This window comes from Giraffa tippelskirchi, chromosome 3 (genome assembly GCF_054371585.1).
Source record: "Giraffa tippelskirchi isolate mGirTip1 chromosome 3, T2T-mGirTip1v1.2.pri, whole genome shotgun sequence".
Taxonomy (NCBI): Eukaryota; Metazoa; Chordata; class Mammalia; order Artiodactyla; family Giraffidae; genus Giraffa; species Giraffa tippelskirchi.
This window is the reverse complement of record NC_137277.1, coordinates 100,395,167-100,415,199: the sequence shown is the minus strand read 5'-3', so window position 1 is coordinate 100,415,199 and position 20,033 is coordinate 100,395,167. Positions and strand designations below refer to the sequence as shown.

General features: G+C 40.3%; 1 protein-coding gene and 1 long non-coding RNA gene across 7 annotated transcripts in view; one reads left to right on the top strand and one right to left on the bottom strand.

Moving 5' to 3' along the window:
- The window catches only part of LOC145542942 (uncharacterized), a 140,328-nt gene extending 120,922 nt beyond the window's left edge, over window positions 1-19,406 (top strand). Inside the window, exons 3-4 of the long non-coding RNA XR_014080281.1 lie at window positions 11,564-11,742; window positions 15,918-19,406. This is a non-coding gene — a long non-coding RNA (uncharacterized LOC145542942). The remainder of the gene's footprint in view (window positions 1-11,563; window positions 11,743-15,917) is intronic.
- Window positions 1-20,033, bottom strand: part of ACVR1 (activin A receptor type 1) — a 132,407-nt gene that overhangs the window by 7,315 nt on the left and 105,059 nt on the right. For 4 of the 6 annotated variants that reach the window (XM_081582936.1, XM_081582937.1, XM_081582939.1 and 1 more), the window contains 3 exons: window positions 17,856-18,002; window positions 10,956-11,231; window positions 4,688-4,885 (listed from right to left, as the gene is read on the bottom strand). In XM_081582936.1, coding sequence (XP_081439062.1) covers window positions 4,688-4,885; window positions 10,956-11,231; window positions 17,856-18,002 — 621 coding nt within the window. Of the gene's footprint in view, window positions 1-4,687; window positions 4,886-10,955; window positions 11,232-11,551; window positions 11,722-17,855; window positions 18,003-18,171; window positions 18,200-20,033 lie in introns of those variants that run through there. The other 2 variants (XM_081582941.1, XM_081582940.1) reach the window with 2 other exon arrangements.

The following is a 20,033-nucleotide window of genomic DNA, read 5'->3' as shown; positions in this document are numbered from 1 at the left end:
GGGCTGTTAGAAGGTTGACATCACAGAGGCTTGCCTGGGTGGAGGGCTGCTCTGAAAGGTGTGTCAAGGGAGAGAGACTGGTAAGCAGCAAACAACACCCAGTAAAGTTCTGCTGGCCTCTCGTTATTCTGTCATGAGGTAGTGACTGCCCTCCTCTGATCTAGACCTTTAACTCAAGGCCATAAAATTCCAGGCATCAAGAAAAAAATCCTTCCTTCCTACTCCACCTCCATATTCCTGCCCCAAACCCACACTTAAAGCCTCAGACAAAATAAACCTGAAAGAAATTACTTGAACACTTAAAAATTTCTCTAATGTGTTTCTCCCCTTTGTTCAAACCTTAGTAGACACTGAAGTAGTGAAATAAAGTCATGAAACACACTGGATGTTAAGTTGCTGAAGAAAATAGAGTTGTTGTGGTTTCTGTACACAAGCCCATTGTGCTTTGGAACTAGACGCACACAGCAAGCCCAAGGACTCACAGAAGAGGTTTTCCAAAGTATGTGTGCCAAACATAAGCTTATTCTAACAAGTATTTCCTAGTCCACACCCCATTAAGAGATGTAGCTTGGCCAGCAGGGTTTTTTCAGTAAGAAACAAATGCTTTTTGACACACTGGATTCCATCTCAAAATAAAGCCAGTCACAGGGCAACAAAAGTTATGTCTGCAGAACCCACCTGTGGGCAGGGAAGAGGAGACACGTAAGGTGTATAACGGGCTCATGCTGCTTGGATGATGCTACAGTCAAAGATGTGCCAAAGGAGGGACAGTGAAGATCATTTCAGTGTTTAAAGCCATAAGCAGATGACCACAGTATTAGAGCAACACAGCTCTGCTGTTTCCACATACAGGGTTCTAAACACTGAAAGCTGAGGCTTCAGAGAAAGGACTTCTGATCCCAAGAGGGAACAGCTGCAGGATGCTTGGTTAGGGTTACTAGAGGTATTCTGATCAGACTCAAAACTAAATGGGTCTGAGCGAAGAGCTATGATGCACCCACTTACCTATGGTGTCTACATGTCAAGTTCTGTCTCCATGTCACACTGAATCCAGGTAACCAGAAAGCAGTGTGTCTGCAGAACTATATATTAAAGGAAGAAAGGAAGAGTACTGCCAGAGAAGTAGCAAAACTCCAGAAAGAAAGGCCAAGGCCTAGCTACAAGACTAAAAGGAGAAAGGGACCCTGCTTCGGCTTGGAAGAGAGAGCAAGTTTCACGTATCAGAACACAAACCAAGAAATCCTGCTTACACAGGCTCTATCAGCATCCTAGCGACAGTCTGTATTTCCTGGCCCAATTGAGGCTGATATAATATGTTCCATTTTAACCTGGGATCTCAAGAGTACAGTCGCTGACCACAGCACAGCATCACCTGGGGCCCTGTTAGAAAACGAAATCCTGGGTCCAGCCCCAGACCTATTAATCAGAGACTGTTGGGGTGGGTTCAGTAGTCTGTGTTTCTAGATGAGCCTACTGTACACTTTCGAGTTTAAGCACTAGTGATTCAAGCAAAACCCTGCCTTAGATTCACATAGAAAATTCACCCAGAAATGGTGAGAAAATGTTTTTCCTTCTGACCAATTCCAAATTCAGTATCAAACTAAACACAAACAGTAAATTCCAAAAGACACTACTGAGATAAATTTCAGATGCGAAAATGGACTGAACTCTCATTTCCTGTACAGACACAGCATGAAGTTTATTATTAGTAGCAAAGAAATGTAAAGTTCCCATGAAAATATAAAATGCAACATATTTTTATACTCATGGTTCACTTAAGGATCGTATTGCTCCAGGAGAACTATCTGGTCATCAATTTTTATAATGGACTCAGGAACTCAAAGGACGCATAATTATAATGACCTTCCTAAGATAAGATATTCATATATTTAAATGAGGTACATTTAATATGCAATAATTTCAAAAATATATATCCTTTTAATGTCAGTTCTTAAAGCTAGTAAGAAAGTGAAATAGGTACATCACACCCTGGGGTGAGCGGGATATTGTAAATTAGAACAACTCTTATGGAAAGCAATTTGGCAATATGTGTCAAGCCATAAAAACATCCATATTCTTAACCTAATAGGTCTACTTTTTTTCAGATTAAGAATAACTCCCTAAATGAAAAAGTTATATGAACAAAGACATCTACTATTGGCCCCACATGGAGGAGACAGGATATCAAACAATATGGAAACAGTTAAATTCATGAACTGACCATTAATATGACCACCAAAAATGAAAACAGACTAACATTAAAAAGCTACAAATGAAGATACAAATTATATCTAAGAATTACAGAATTACAACTAAGTAAAATATATATATATACATGGTTGCATAAAGAAGGCGAAAGAAATACGAATGTTGGAAGGCAAAGGCAAATCCTACTCATTTTTCTGTTTGGGGATAGTAATACTACTACTAAATATTAACAGATCTATCTGCAAGCAGCATTGAACACTCCCAAGTTTGAGTTTGGATAAACTAATTTCTGTCTTTGTGCATGTACATATTCATGGGAGAAGGGAAACTAGAGAAAGAAGAAAATACCAAATTAGTCATTGTCAAGGGACAGTGGCTGATTTAAAATGAGACTTACCGCCCCTAACAATCAAACCACAGAACAGTAGCTCAACCCACAAAATATTAGGAAACAGAGAACAATCTAAACCATGATGTAAGTAGGAGATCAGTAAATCAGAAAACATCCAAAATAGTCTCTCTCCCTCTACCCTTCACGATTTTCAGAAATAATGTTAGAAGACAGATTGAAAAAACTACTATTTGTTGAGCTACATTTTAAACCAATGACTCTAATTTCCAACTGACTCCTATTAATCACAGCTGATCTTCAAAAGCCATTTGGGTTTAAGCCTGTGACACAGGGAACGAATTTGCAACACGAGTTCTTACAAAGCCCAAGTCCCGAGTTTCTGCCAAGTTCGGCTTTCATCACACAGGCTGGCCTGGCACAGCTCCAGCACCCACAGCTGGATTGCTACCATCCTGGCCTTGGAACATTAACTTCCTCTTCATCTGGGGCAAGTTTCCCATCACACGGTTTATTATGACACCAATCCTTTTCTAACGTGTTTAAGATAAACTAATTAGAATTTGATTTTCAATTCTAAGCCTCTCAAGAATTATTAGGGAGGGGCATGGAGAAATGAAGTCGCTGTGCAATTTCAGGCAAAGTTCAGACAGAACTTTATAAATCAGCAAAACAATCAATCACTCTGTTGCAAACAATTCTCAAGGCGCTTAAATGGCACAAAATGCAAGTCAGTAGCTCCCAACAATTGAGAAACAATTACCAAGAAAATGTTCATGACTCCATCCAAAAAAAAAATAAAATCTTTAAAAGAACTGTCAGAAAAAAAAAAAAAAAGAACTGTCAGGTTACAATGCTTGTGTGTTTATGTTTAATCTGAAACAAGGGCTTTGATACCCTTAGAGAGTTTGCTAAAGTCTGCTGGTGGGGGTGGGGGAGGGGGTGGGTGGGTGGAGGAGGGAATGCTACCACAAAGGCTTGCCAATTTAAATTATTGCACACTAAAACTATGTTATGTTACCCCAATTCCACTTCGTTCACGGAACCTCCTATTCTCTGGCTGTGTTATTCTCGAAAATTATGGCTGCCCCAAGAATTTCAATCATTACAAGAAAGTATCAGTGGAAGGTGAAATGGAGCTTGTGTTAGCAACTCCATGCATTCTTTAATACTTTAAATCTAGGATCCCAGTGGGTCCCAGGAAGGCAGAGCATCTCCTGAAAATGAATATCAGTTTAAATATATAGCATTTTTTTCTGCTTTCCGAGAACAATTTCCAGATGTGTCCTCTGTGAAGTAAGACTTCCAGTTGTGAAGGTGTGAAGAGGTCGATTTAGTGGATTTGAGAGATGCTGCTCTGATACCTGCTTTGTGGGTAGATGAGGCACATGTTGTATTTGAATGAGAATAGGTATTGCCTCCAGAATGCAGTAAACTTAAAGTCCAACAGTGCATTTTTGGTATTTTTGGCTGATAAGAAAGATGGAGGTGAAAGGTTATGGTAGGGAAAATAGGTTAAGAATTATCGACAAATATGTGCTTCCCTAGCGGCTAAGGCAACACCACCATTTCATGAAACTTCCTTATACGAGGACCAGCATGAGCCTCCTCTTCAGAGCTTCCTGAATGTTAACTTCACTTACTCAGGCAGTACAGCCTGCTTCTCACAAAGGAGCGAATTCCTCGTGTGCAACGTTCTCAATTATCCAAACTTGAGAAATAAACTTATCTACAATAGCAAGATTCACGCTCAGATTTACTTGAGCATTCGCCTCATGATAAACATTACTTGGGAAAAAAGCAAAGGAGGAGGAAGGATGGGAGAAAGACAGAATCATGAGGTTGGAGGAAAGAAGAAAAATACGGACTAAAGGAAAAATACCAACAATCAAGGAATACGTAGTCTCTTGCAGAAATACTTTTTCTACCACCATCTCCTTTTATGCCATTAAAACAGGCTGCCCTTATGTGCCTTCCACCGACCAGCCATAAATCAACTATAAATGCCGAGAGCTTCACAAATATGATTCATGGAATGATGTGTACGTAAATATTCCCTTTGCCCTTTTAAAGGTAGCAGAATCAAGAGGACTCAGACAAGGACAACATTATATGAGATCAGTTACCTACCATTGCTCACCATCCGCCTGGCCACCTCCCACAAGACAAGTCCAAAGGCCCAAATATCGACTCTCTTGTAAGAATCAAAACAATCCACCTGGATAGTTTCATCGAGAACTTCAGGGGCCATGTAGCGTTTGGTGCCCACACGGGGGTTGTTCCCCACATCGAGCTGATTGGTGCTCTGGGAATGCATGACTGCCAGGCCTGAAAGGAAGAAGACAACAGTGTCAACCCACTCCCTTTCTCACAAAGGGTTGCTGAAGGTTTTCAAACCAACCCCAGTCAACAGCGCCCTCTTGTGGCGTCCAAGGTGACTGCACCATTTCCCACCCCCCACCGCCCCCAGTCATCCCTGGAGTGCTGTTGTGATGACTTAGGTGAGAGCAGGAAATGGGGCTGATGCCAGAAACATCCTGGGTGTATTAGGTTAATATAGGAACCTCAGAGACAAAAAGTTTTGAGTAAATAATTCACCAAACCAATATGAAGCTGGTGTTCAAAATCCAAAAGAAAACAGACTCACTTATTAAATGGGAGCCTCAAAATGGCTTAACAAGGAGCAAATTAAGCTCTCAAGCTCCAGTACAGCTCCCACTGGTCTCCAGACAAACTTCAAACCGTTTGAAGAAGGGACTTTGAGGTAATTTATCACTGCACAAAGAGGCGACTGCTCCGGGCCCTGCTCTATCCCTAAAGAAGGACCGCTCATCTGAACACCTGTTATTGTTGAGTCACTCAGTCATGTCCGACTCTTTGCGACCCCATGGACTGTACCTCGCCAGGCTCCTCTGCCCAGGGATTCTCCAGGCAAGAATACTGGAGTGGGTTGCATTCCTTCTCCAGGGCATCTTCCGAACCCAGGGATCGAACCCACGTCTCCTGAATTGACAGGTGGATTCTTTATTACTGAGCCACCTGGGAAGCTCCATCTGAACAGTAACCTGGACCAAACCCACAGGCTTTTTTCTCTTCAGCCACATGTACAGAGAACACTAAGCTGACCCCAAATTCAAAGCACAGCTCTCACGTTCAATGGTTTTGAAGCACTTTCTTAAGCCATGACTCATTTCAGAATTCCCCAGCCAATTAAAGAGACCCACATTCCTCACAGACCAAGGGACAGATACATGCATGGTTTATTTGAGAATGGAATTTTTGATGCATAGGCAGACCAACTGAAAATGATTTCTCTGACACTGAGAATAATGAAAATTGCCAGAGTGGAGTTAGCAGGCTGTGTAAACCTTTGTATCCCAGTGGGGATCCTTCATGTCATCTGCGGAGGATGCTTCTCCTCCCAGTCCATGGCTCTGAATGGGTGGGATGACAACTCCATATAAAGCCGGGAGACAGTATGCATGTCACCTCAGCCTTAATAATTACCAGAGACACTGACAACTGCATTTGACTCAATCCAGACTGGTTCCTCTTTCCCTTAATTTTATAATCAATCCTAAGATACCATAGCTACTATGAACATTTCCCAAATCATATATGCCCTTCCACCATTTCCAGAACCAAATAGTCAAGATAACAGAATACAAAACAAGTGCAGTTTAAATAAGCATAGAGATGCTAGCTGTGGTGGTTTAAAAATATATCCATGAGTGTTTTGAAACTTCTCCCTTAAAGAAGGGAAACTCAATTCCCCATGCCTTGAGCATGGGCTGGACCATCAAACACAACATGGCAGGAAAGTGTGTTATTTTCAAGATTAAGACATAGAAGGCATATGTTTTCCTGCTTGCTCTCTGGGGTCATTCATAGTGTTGCGAGGACACTCCAGCAGCCCAGTGAACAGGACCATATGATAAGGAACCGAGCATGTCCTGTGAGTGAGCAGCCATGTGAGTGAGCCATCCTGGAGGTTCCTCCAACCCCACCCCAAGCAAGCCTGAAGCCCTGACTGACGGCATGACTGTTACCCCTCTAAGATCCTGAGCCAGACCATAGACTTGAGTTGAGCTTGACTGTTACCCCTCACTAAACTTGACTGTTGCGCTTCTAAGATTCAGTTCAGTTCAGTCGCTCAGGCGTGTCTGACTCTTTGTGACCCCATAAACCGCAGCACGCCAGGCCTCCCTGTCCATCACCAACTCCCCGAGTCCACCCAAACCCATGTCCAGTGAGTCGGCGATGCCATTCAGCCATCTCATCCCCTGTCATCCCCTTCTCCTCCTGCCCTCAATATTTCCCAGCATCAGGGTCTTTTCCAATGAGTCAGCTATTCGCATCAGGTGGCCAAAGTATTGGAGTTTCAGCTTCAACATCAGTCCTTCCAATGAACACCCAGGACTGATCTCCTTTAGGATGGACTGGTTGGATCTCCTTGCAGTCCAAGGGACTCTCAAGAGTCTTCTCCAACACCACAGTTCAAAAGCATCAATTCTTCGGCACTCACCTTTCTTTATAGTCCAACTCTCACATCCAAACATGACTACTGGAAAAACCATAGCCTTGACTAGACGGATCTTTGTTGGCAAAGTAATGTCTCTGCTTTTTAATATGCTGTCTAGGTTGGTCGTAACTTTCCTTCCAAGGAGTAAGCGTCTTTTAATTTCATGGCTGCAATCACCATCTGCAGTGATTTTGGAGCCCAGAAAAATAGGTCAGCCACTGTTTCCACGGTTTCCCCATCTATTTGCCATGAAGTGACGGGACCGGATGCCATGATCTTCGTTTTCTGAATGTTGAGCTTTATGCCAACTTTTTCACTCTCCACTTTCACTTTCATCAAGAGGCTCTTTAGTTCTTATTCGCTTTCTGCCATAAAGGTGGTGTCATCTGCATATCTGAGGTTATTGATATTTCTCCCTGAAATCTTGATTCCAGCTTGTGCTTCCTCCAGCCTAGCGTTTCTCATGATGTACTCTGCATATAAGTTAAATAAGCAGGGTGACAATATACAGCCTTGACATACTCCTTTTCCTATTTGGAACCAGTCTGTTGTTCCATGTCCAGTTCTAACTGTTGCTTCCTGACCTGCACACAGATTTCTCAAGAGGCAAGTCAGGTGGTCTGGTATTCCTATCTCTTTCAGAATTTTCCACAGTTTATTGTGATCCACACAGTCAAAGGCTTTGGCATAGTCAATAAAGCAGAAATACATGTTTTTCTGGAACTCTCTTGCTTTTTCAGTGATCCATCAGATATTGGCAATTTGATCTCTGGTTCCTCTGCCTTTTCTAAAACCAGCTTGAACATCTGGAAGTTCACGGTTCACGTATTGCTAAAGCCTGGCTTGGAGAATTTTGAGCATTACTTTACTAGCGTGTGAGATGAGTGCAATTGTGCGATAGTTTGAGCATTCTTTGGCATTGCCTTTGGGATTGGAACGAAAACTGACCTTTTCCAGTCCTGTGGCCACTGCTGCGTTTTCCATATTTGCTGGCATATTGAGTACAGCACTTTCACAGCATCATCTTTCAAGATTTGAAATAGCTCAACTGGAATTCTATCTCCTCCACTAGCTTTGTTCATAGTGATGCTTCCTAAGGCCCACTTGACTTCACATTCCAGGATGTCTGGCTCTAGGTGAGTGATCACACCATCGTGATTGTCTGGGTCATGAAGAACTTTTTTGTACAGTTCTTCTGTGTATTCTTGCCACCTCTTCTTAATATCTTCTGCTTCAGTTAGGTCCCTACCATTTCTGTCCTTTATTGAGCCCATCTTTGCATGAAATGTTCCCTTGGTCTCTCTAATTTTCTTGAAAAGATCTCTAGTCTTTCCCGTTCTATTGTTTTCCTCTATTTCTTTGCACTGATCACTGTGGAAGGCTTTCTTATCTCTCCTTGCTATTCTTTGAAACTCTGCATTCAAATGGGTATATCTTTCCTTTTCTCCTTTGCTTTTCATTTCCCATCTTTTCACAGCTATTTGTAAGGCCCCCTCAGACAGCCATTTTGAGCCAGAAATATAGACCCAAGTTGTTCCAGCTTAACTGTTACCCCTCTAAGATAATGAGCCAGAACCATAGACCCAAGTTGATCTGAGACTGCTGACTGTGTGAGATAATAAATTTGTGTTCTTCTAAGCTGCTAAGTTTTAGAGGTAATTTGTTTCCCAATAATCAGTAATTACACTAACTAAAGAGACAAACCAGGCAAATGAAATGTGCCTCAATTCCTATTTCAAAAAAACTGGAGAAACTTGAAAATGGATATTAAATGATATTAAAGAATAATCGGTAACTTTTAGGTGTGATAAAGTATGTTTATGCAAGAGAAGTATTTCTAGGGGGTACAGTTTGAAGCATTTAGAAGTAAAGAGTTGTGACATCCACAGTTTATTTTCTAATGAATTTGCAAATATATACACTCAGCCACATATAGATAAAGGAAATTTGGCAAAATTTTAGTAACTGTTGAATCTAGGTGTTGTGGATATGAATGATCATCAAATTATTTTTTCAGTCTTTATGTTTGAATTTTTTTATAATCAAAAGTTAGGAAAATACAATACTGGTATTTTTGCTAAAATACTGGTAGTTTTGCAATATTAATAATAACATAATTGTGACTCTTAATTTCTAGATATAAAGTAAAAAGCTAATATAAATTCTGGTCACATAGGAACTATCTCCTGTACTACTGATCTACGTCCCTGAATAATGACCCCTTAAATCACAAAGTTGTGTTTGAAACCATGAATCCAATTGGAGGGCTGTAGGCCAAAATAAATGTAATTAAATAATTAATCAATTGGGTTTGCTGCAAATTTCCCCCAAGTCCCATAAACCAAAACCAACAGCTGCCTCAGCCTGCCCATCTTCCCTCGGCCTCTGGACTATAACAGTATCTACCATTTAAACGATCATTTGCAAAGCATTTATAAAATTTCTGAATCTTACACAAGAATCATGTGAGGCATAATTGACTTTCAGTAACATGAATTAATACATGAACACACTATTATAAAAGTTTCAAACAACAGAGAAGTACAAGGCACAGTGTCAAACACTGAAGTCCCCCTTGCTAAGCTCCCCCACTCTTGCACTGAGTATAAGCAGGTCAGCAATTACGGCAGATAAACAGATGAAAGGACCTGCACAAAAATACTGGGTCAATAACTGGGAAACACAAATCACCTTAGCTTCATAATTCCTGGCATAGCTGTAACAGTCTTCTACACCATAACTTGCCACAACAAAAATGTTAGTGTCATGCCTTCTCATACTTGGAAAACACTGTAAAATAATTTCTCAACATGAACACAAGGACTTCAAAGGGATTCAAAAGAAAGAAAATTTTCTGACATGTCAAATACTTTGTGTTTAATAACAAACAATCTTATCATTTATGTAATTAGAGCTCATACTGCCTAAACCTTTATTAGCGTACCTACAAGACCTACAATGATATGAAAATAAGATAAACATTTTTTATCCAAGTAAAGTAGGCATCCCCAATAGTCCACTGAAATGAAGACCCAATATTACAATTCAGTTCTCATTAGCCTATCATTCAGCCAATATTCTAGGGTCTAGGGTAAGTAGGTTTTATACAGAATGCCACCATAAATGAAAATAATCTTATTTATAATGCAATTAAAGCTACATTAAGCATCACTCTATCACCTAAGAATGACATATCTCAGCAGAGCAAATGGTAAATTGATTTGGGGATTTTCACCCCCTTTGATTTATATAATTTTGCGTTGGTTACAGAACAACTTTAGATACCATTTTAAAGATAAACTCATTCCATAGGTTATTTAACTGTGTACCTACTTTCTGTAAAGGCTTATGAAATCAGAAAGCACCAGTAGTGGTTGCCTCTCAGGATGGGTTGGGGCAGGAACGAACTGAACCAGCCCAAAATGACTTTCTAGGGTAACAGGAAGGTCTGTATCTTGACAGAGATTTGGACTTTACAGCATCTGTCAAAACTCTTGAAAGTTAAGATCTGTGCAATTAATGTGAAATGTAAATTTTACCTGAAAAGAAAAAAGTAAACAAAAACTTCCAGTGAATGATACAGTAGTGTATATGCTGAAGCCACTGGAAGGAAGGGCTCTTTTGTCTGTAATTTACTTTGAAATGGACCAAAGATTGAGGTGTACTGATAAACAGGAGGCTGGATATATGATAACAGTAAAATGTTCATGGGAGAATCCAGGCTGTAAATATACAGGTGTTCACCATGAAGCCATTTCAATTTGCATTCTTGAAATTTTTCAGAACAGTGTTAGGAGAGAAAAAGATGCAACCCAGCTAAACAGAAACATGACAAAAGTTAAAACAGTAAATTACAAAATACTTTAAAAAATTTACCCAAATCTGCTATGCAACATTGTCCATTCTTCTTAACCAGGATGTTTTTGCTTTTTAAATCTCGGTGAGCAATGGCTGGTTTCCCTTGGGTCCCAAAGATCTCTATGTGCAAATGTGCAAGACCGCTAGCTATGGACAGCACTATTCTCAGGCAGCTCACTGTATCCAGAGTAGTAAGCTGAAGGTAGTCGTACAGCGATCCCATTTCATGATAATGTGTGATTAACCACAACTGTGTACTGGAGTGTCTTGATGTCATGTCTGAAGCAATGAAACCTGGAGAGTGCAATGACAAAAATTAACAGACAAGTGAGAATTCCACATTACAGCTTTAGTACACAGAAACAGTGACCCATATAGTAGAGATCACCCATGACAAAAATAATTAAACTCATCAACTACCATGAAAGAAGGTTTACAGAGGCATCAGCAGAGAAATAGAATGTACTTATTAATGCATTCAAAAGGCACTGCTAATGAATAGGAAATTTTCATATTCACTTCCATTGTAAATAATCCTTTAAAACTTTTTTTACCTTTTAAAAATATTTTACATTGCATTAAGATTCAGATAGGAATAATATCTTTGTGCTTACCCACAATGACAGTGTCAAACCCTTCATCGTGCTGGCATTCCAAGCACAGATCATTCATCGTCCACCCAGAGAGAACACAAAACCTAGAACCTAGACACCTGTGTTCCAGTCTTGATCTACGTGTAATCTGCTGTGTAATATTGGACAACTCATTTGGGCTCTTTGGATTGTCTCTGCTGTAAAATCAAGGGGTGAGTTTATATTAAATAGCTGACTTATTCATTAAATTTCAAAAGGAATCTATCAAATATAACAAGCATCCTCTTCATCAGTCACACAGGACAATCAAGATGATGTTATCTGTAGGCTAGAAAACACAGATTTGAAAAGGAAAAATTACAGTATAATGTGAAAACAGCCTTATTGTATACTAATATGTGCAAAGGACAACAGGAGCCCAGAGCAGGGAATCATAATTAACTCAGACTAGATGTTACAGTAGGCTGCCATCAAGAAGTGACTACTGAAGTGGTCTGGAAAAGAAGTGAGATACTCATCCTGTGATAAACCATAATAGAAAAGAATATGAAAATTTATATATATATATATGTATAACTGAGTCACTGTTCTGTAAAGCAGAAATTAATATGACACTGTAAGTCAACTATACTTCAGTAAAAATTTTTAAAAAAGAAGTGAGACATTGAAAGATGTAGATACAGAGGAAGGAAGAAACTTTTCTAGACATTCTGAGGGGACTTTTCAGCACACTGAAGGAACTTGAAGTCAGAGGCACTTCTTAACCTGTGAGATAGTGTACCTGTCTTTTCTGCTACAGAGTTGCTTTCCTAGCATTATAGATCTATGCCTTATGAACACACTTGATGGAGAGTGAAATTCAGAACTTAGAAATATAAGGGGATTTTTTTTTTTTAAAAGACAGATGAGACTTGAAGAATTAAATGACTTGTGAAAGTATGAAAGAAAAGGAAAACACATTAAAATGCTTTACTTTATATAAAGTACTTTATATAAAATTTGTAACACTTTCACAAATTTTGATTTTTATTACATTTTCACAAATTGGGATTTTTCTCAATAGACCAGTAGGATAAATATCATTATACTCATTTTACAAATAATTGAGTTGCTGCTGGGAGGTGCCAAGGATCACACAGCTATTACGTTGCTACTAACTCCAAGTCTGATGCTAGCTGCTCTGATGTACCATACCTTGTGTAAGAAAGTGCTGGGAACAGAGAAAGGTACCTAATTTGATCATCAACAGAAGCCATTACTAATTAGTGAGAACTAGCAGTGTGCCAGACACAGGTTTAAACACCCCATGTGCAATCCTCCAACAACCACATGAACGGGGTGGATCACATCACTAACATTAAAGTTATTGACACTAAGGTCAGTAATGTTACTGACATTAAGGCCAGTAACGTTAAGGTCATTGATGTCAACATCAGTAAGCCAGCCAGCAGTCTGGCTCTAGAACCCATACTCTTCCCTACCTTCATCCTGCCTTCAGACAAGCTGGCTTCTACTCAGAGAAAGACAATGCTAACATCTGTACCCATGGGGCATCTGTAAAGTGAACTGAGTAACACATCTACACCTTGAATCTTCATCCCTTTCTCTCCCTCTTCCTCTAAGGTGGTCCCCGCAGCCAGCCTTGACTAAGGCTCACTCTTCGCTGTTCTCCAGCCTGTCTTTGTGTCCCCATAGCTGATGCTCTTGGAACCCTGAGCAGACCATAACATAAATCAAAATGTGCACTTAGATGTTAGTTATTTTTGCGAAAGAAAATATTTCTGCTACAACAAGGTCCTATTGTATAGCTGTGCTGGCGCTTAGCCGCTCAGTTGTGTCTGAGTCTTTATGACTCCGTGGACTGTAGCCTGCCAGGCTCCTTGGTCCATGGGATTCACCAGGCAAGAATACTGGAGTGGGTTGCCATTTCCTCCTCCGGGGGATCTTCCTGACCCAGGGATCTAACTCACGTCTACTGCGTCTCTTGCATTGCTGGCAGATTTTTTACTCACTGAGCCATCAGGGAATACCCTATTGTATAGCACAGGGAACTATATTCAATATCCTGAGATTAAGCCATAACAGAAAAGAACACATAAAAGAATGTGTATATATATATATAACTGGATCACTGCTGTACAGCAAAAATTAATGCAACATTGTCAATCAACTATACTTCAATTTTTAAAAGTTTCTGCTTAATGATTTTATACCACATGATATCCATCTTGAATGACTTTCTCAAAAATGAGTATCCCAAACTATAGAAGCACCACTCAAAAGAAATTAAATCACTGCGATAAATCTGTGTAGCCTTTATTGATTCCTCTGGCCAAGGGAGAGCAGCATCTGATTGATAGAGTGATTAATTAAATAAATAAGTAAATAAGATACCTTCTCTAAGTCCCCAAGTTCTTAGAGAGGGATTTTTTCTGGCCCTTAATTATGCTTTAGACCTTCAAGAAAAATGACTTTCACATAAGTAGGATTTTTAAAAGCTGTTTACCACTCACGTGTGAATTTGTAACTACATTTGCTTCAACATGCTAGAGCATTTTTATGGGACATTTGCAGATTGAGTCAAAGCCCTCTACTGTTAGTGGAGACTTAGAACAGGTGTCCATAAGTTGGAAGTCTGGCCCAACCATTGGATGTGTTCATAACACAGAGAGAAAGTGATTAGGGCAAAAGCCTCTTTCAGAACAGCCAAAGTCATCTTCCCAGGCTCCTCAAGAACTAAAATAAAACCCAAATCTTAAGTGAGGTAAGCAGTACCCTTGTGAGCCTCTTGAGTGGCAGCTCTTGTGGGAACCAGGAGCCAGGCAGCCCTGACCGTGCAGGAGTGAGGTCAGCATGCCGTGGAGCACAGGGTTTGAGAGTGGTAGGCTCTAGAGCTGCACTACTGGGCATTCACATGGTTCACCATCCTGAGCTGGGTAATCCCACCTCTGTCACCTAAAATCACCACCTTGGGGGCTGGGAGAGAGGCTCAACAGGGAGGGGACATATGTATACTTGTGGCTGACTGACGCTGTTGTACAGCAGAAACCAATACAATATTGTAAAGTGATTATCCTCCAATTAAAAATTTAAAAGAAAAATTTTTTAAAGATTATATAAAGAAAATCACCACCTTGGTTTCCTCGTTTGTAAGATATGAGTAGCACCGTCCTATACTTCAAAGGGTTACTGTGAGAATAAAAGAATTAGTACAGGTAAAATGCTTTGTAAGATGCCTACCACACAGTAAGTGTTCAAGTGCGGTTGGTTACTCATAGTTCAAAATAGCTCAGAGTTCAATTACAACCCCAAATTTTGTAATTTAGTATCTTTTACGTAGTTTACAATTGGTCTCAATAAATTTGGACATTAAATGGTGAATCAGTACCTTTTAAGAGTATGAGACACTTCTACAGATGGAGAGTGTAATGGCTGCACAATATGAATGTACTTAAATCTCACATGATTAAAATAGTCAACTTAATGGATACTGTACCATAATTTTTTTAGTGCTATAATCTCTTTTAAAAAATTATTTTATTGAAGGATTGTTGATGTACAATGTCGTGTTAATTTCTGCTGTACAGAACAGTGATTCAGTTATACATATATATATATACACTCTTTTTCATATTCTTCTCCATTACTGTTTGTCACAGGATATTGAATATAGTTCCCTATGCTATAGAGTAGGACCTTGTTGTTTACCCATTCTATATATAAGTTTGCATCTGCTAGTCCCAAACTCCCAATACTTCCCTCCACCATCCTCCACCCCCCACAGTCACAAGTCTGTTCTCTACATCTGTGAGTCTGTTTGTGTTTTATAGATAAGTTCATGTCATATTTTAGATTTCACATGTAAGTGATTATCATGCATACCATAATTTTTAAAAAACGAGTGTAAGATGACAGAATTCCCTAGTGATACAGTGGTTTATCAGGACACAGTGTTTTCACTATCAGACAGGGTTCAATCCCTACAAAAGCTGTGTAGCTTGGCAAAAAAACAAGTTTTTGGACTGAAATTCTCACATTAACTTAATCTCCCTGGTTTTAGTGATGAGGAAAAGGATGCTCAGAAACATACAACTCTGGCCCAGAGTCACACTGTGGGCCTCTAATTGTGTGAGAGTAGAAACCAGCTTCCCAAACTCCCAGACACTGTCCCAAACACCATAACACAGCCTCCCATTATTCACTTACCTGCTGACTTCTACACCAGACGAAGCAGAAGAAAGAGTTGATTGTTTTAGGGAGATAAACAGTGAGGGCCCGAACTGTATGTGTGTGTATAATTATGTATTTCTTGGGGGCTAGAGTTGGTAGTACTCAGGGGTGGGGGAAATCATGATCTCATATTCAAAATAATATGCTCTTTTGATAGAAAAGAAAATGATCACAGGAAACCTCCAAGCCTCTACATCCAAAAAGCTGCTAAAGAAGTAGTTAAACTGAAAAAGGTGGTACATTTTCTATGCGCCTTCTCAACTAAAGGAACTGACTACACAGTAAAATTAATCCACATAGCTATAATTATGATGAGGGTACAAGATCTTATGAATTCAGAATTTCCGAGGATCATTAGGCAACAAGAAGTGGACAACGTTTTGCCTTCTGTGATCACACTGAGGGAACCTAACTTCTCTTCCATGAATTGTATTGCAAAGGTGACTTTCAAATTTCCTGAGTGATTAAATCCAACTTAATCAATATTTACTAAGCACCTACCATGTGCAGGGAACTGTCCCCAGGACTGGGTGTGAAAACAAAAACCTTATCAGTTACAACCAGGAAAACAGGAGTATCTACCCTTCTACAGTCAAAACAGTCAAGGTGAAGATTAAAGAGAAGATGGACATGACATGCAGCAGTGCTTACTGCATGGTAACTAATCATTACTGTTGTTACACAAACTACAATATTAGGCAGTGTATGCTAAGAGTTATACAGTGGAGGTTCAAAGTACAGGAGAGCAGAAGAATACAGGTAGATCCCTTGGGAGAGTCTGGAAGGGAGCTGAGAAGTTTTGATGCAAGAAGGAGTGGCTGGAGTGGGGGTATGGGGATAGTGGCTGAGCAGGAGCCACATGATAAAGGCATGGGCAATACCAAGGAGTAACAAATACCAGAAGTGGCTGCATGTGGGCATGTTTATAGAGGAAGCAGCAGAGACTCCTTGAGACCTCAAAACAGAGCACCTGGAATGATGGGCTCAGACGTCACAAATGCTGCAAGCAGTGTGAGAGTCAAAGACATTTTGAGCAGAAGTGTCTCAGCTCCCCAGTGGAAGATAACAGTATCACAAGATGGACTGGGAAGGCAAGACCAACGTCAACGAAACAAGTGAGGAGAACTAGGTGATGCCTGGGGCCCAGCGGGGAGGGGAAGGGGAGAAAATGACACCAGAAACTGAGACAGTTCTCAGATGGAACACACCATCAAACGGTTACAGTCAAGCTTTGAACAACTTTCATACCATGATTTGCAGACAACTTGACTCAGGCTTCATTAATACACTGGCAAATGCTACACTGGCAGTACTGGAATAGAACTGAATTCTGGCAATGGCCTTCCTATAAGCCAAACCCAATCCAATAGCCATGAAGTAGCCAACACTATCCTATAATAAAGAGTCAAATTCTATAGAAACTTTACATCCACTATTAAAGCAGCACTCCAGGCAGCATTCCTCGCACAGGTATTAGTATAAACACATTTAGAGAAACTTTTCAAAAAGTCGACGGACTAAAGAAATATTCTAACCCTTTATACTTCCATAGCAGTATTTCAGTCAGCTCTTCACATATTTCACAAATGTTTCCAAGCTTTAGTTTCCAAATTAAAATGTATGCTAAATCCCTCTCTAAATCTGGGCTTTAAAAAGCAATGCCTTGTTTGAAGGAATGTGCATTTAATTATGATGTCCCTGGGAGCTATGAATCTCTAGGAAATCGTCCAAAGATCTTTCTTAGCTTGATTCAAGTAATAAATATTCAAAAAGGGTGGGGTAAGCAGAACTACGGAGGAAGCCTTGAAGTGAACAATATGGGGCAAATTTTTGTTATTTAAATAACAACCTGCAGAGGAAGACTTAGCAATAACAATTTCCTTTTCATCATCCAGAGAATCTTCAAACTTAGCTTCTCTGCAGATTTAAACAAGAGATTGGTGTGAAAAGAAAATTCAACTGTATATAAATGCTGAGGGTCCCTATGTCACCATTCAGGAGAGACCTGCACAGTCACACATACCCAATCAGCGAGGGCAGAGGCAGGCAATTATGTCTTTCTAGAAGGAAACTGATGAGGGGATTGTGTACTTACCTAAGATATTTTCATGCCTCAGCATCACAGTGTTGTACAATTCTGTTTCCCTAAACCACGACTTCTCATCCCGGGAGGAAAAGATCTTCACAGCGACGTTCTCCCCTTGCCAGCTGCCCCTCCACACCTCACCATACCTGCCCTTCCCTGTGGAAAACAGCACAGAGGTGACACTGGGCAGGGGACAGGACGGCTCACCAATTAACACCGTGCCCGCGACTCTCACCCCCACCCCCCGTGGAAAAATACCACTAGGGGATATATTGGGTTGGCCAGAAGGTTCATTTGGGTTTTTCTGTAAGATGTTATGACCAACCTGATAAATGCCACTACCTCTTGCTTGTAAAGACATCCAAAAGCAAGGTGGAAACTGCCCCTCCCAGCCACCCTATTGTGATATCACATTAAACACTCTCAGAACCTGCATTCGAACAATGAGCTGGTAGTTAACACAGTTTACATTTACATCCCTCTCTTAAAAGGTATGAAACGCATATGGTTTGTAAAAGCACATGAAAGTTAGTAAGATTCAGAAAATGGTATCATTTATTAGACTTTGGTGTTGATGAAAACCAAGAAACATGTATGTGGCTAAATTGAATAGCTTATGTGATTCCTCCCCTTCATAATGGATCAACACAGGCATTTTCTAAGAGTCCAAATTGGTGAATTTACATAGGCCTTTATATTTTTCACAAAGGAGACTATGAAGTTTGAGATGTGTGTTCTGAAGGATTAACACACATGCAGACACACACAGAACAATGCTGGTGCAGGAGATAGACGGGCGGCCACTGCCATCCATAAAGGATTTCTTGGCAGATGATATATTTCCAAAGAGGATCTGCAAAGTCTTAAACATGTAATCCCAGAACCGTCCTGATTCCTGACATTGGTTATGGGTGTTCCCTTGTGAGACGCTCCCTGTGATGCCACAAGTGGGCAACACTGAAGAGGCCACTTGGAGAAGGCATTTTCAAAGCACAGTGACTAGCTGTGATCTGATCCATGGAGTACAGTCCTGGCACAAGGGCGGCTCGTCAACAACATGCTCCTGCTTCCACTTTTCTCCTTAATTACAGGTAGATGATCAGGGAGGTTAGGTGGAGGGGGGAATTACCATGAGACAATGGGGATCATCACGGGGTATAATCAAAGGTGAAGACAGACGCGGAACCTAGAACACAATACAGCAGGAGATCCGACCTGCAAAGCAGCCTTCCACCAAGGCAAGTGGCTGATGGGAATCTCAGCTGGTAATGACCATATACAGGAATATATGCACATACAGGAATACAGCTGGAAAACTAAGCCGCCAAGAACCCAAACATGAAGGAAAGCATGTCTGTCCAGAAGATTATGTCCTGAGGCATAATCAAACCTGCTCAATCTAGATTCCCTTATGATAAGCAGTGTCTCCCTACTGAATACCAATGACTAATCCAAAGGGCATTAAATGAACTCAGTGAGGGTCTCTGTGGGCAACTGTCAAGTCACAAAAATTGTATTGGGTGCAGGATTAATTTGAATAAAGTCATGGGAATTGTCCAACATTTGTAGTTTAAGATGAAGACCAGTGCTAAGATCTATAGCATGGACTGCTACAAAATGGAACACTAATCTTCTCCTGCCTTTGGTTCCATTCTGTATCTTTATTAGCCCTTTGTCCTCATATTCTCATTAGGAAAGAGAGAAAAACACCCCAGAGCATTGTGGACATTACTATATAGTTGCCTCAAATCCTTTTTATAAAGGAAACAGAGACAGATGTCAGCGTTAAGTAGACAGAACTGAAACAGAAACCTACTTCAGTGTTTTTCAAAGGCTTTTAAGTTGTCAAATGCTTTTTGCAAATGCAACCTTATGCATAAGTCCCTGAAAACAGAAGCAGAGCTGCCTCAAAGTCCTGGCCATGGAGACCCAAAAGAGGATGCTTTAACACCTGAAATTTAGAGGTTCATTGATCACCACCTGTAACAACTGATCTAGTCCAATTCCCTATAGTTTTGAACCAAAAATGGTAAGATACTATCCAAACAGTTCATGACATATATTTTTATCCAAGGCTGTACTACATGAACACTAGAAACTACTGAAATGCATGGCTCTTTAGCATTAAGGCAGTAAAATGATGAATTTGAACTATTTTAAAAAATGCTGAAGCATATCTATACAACC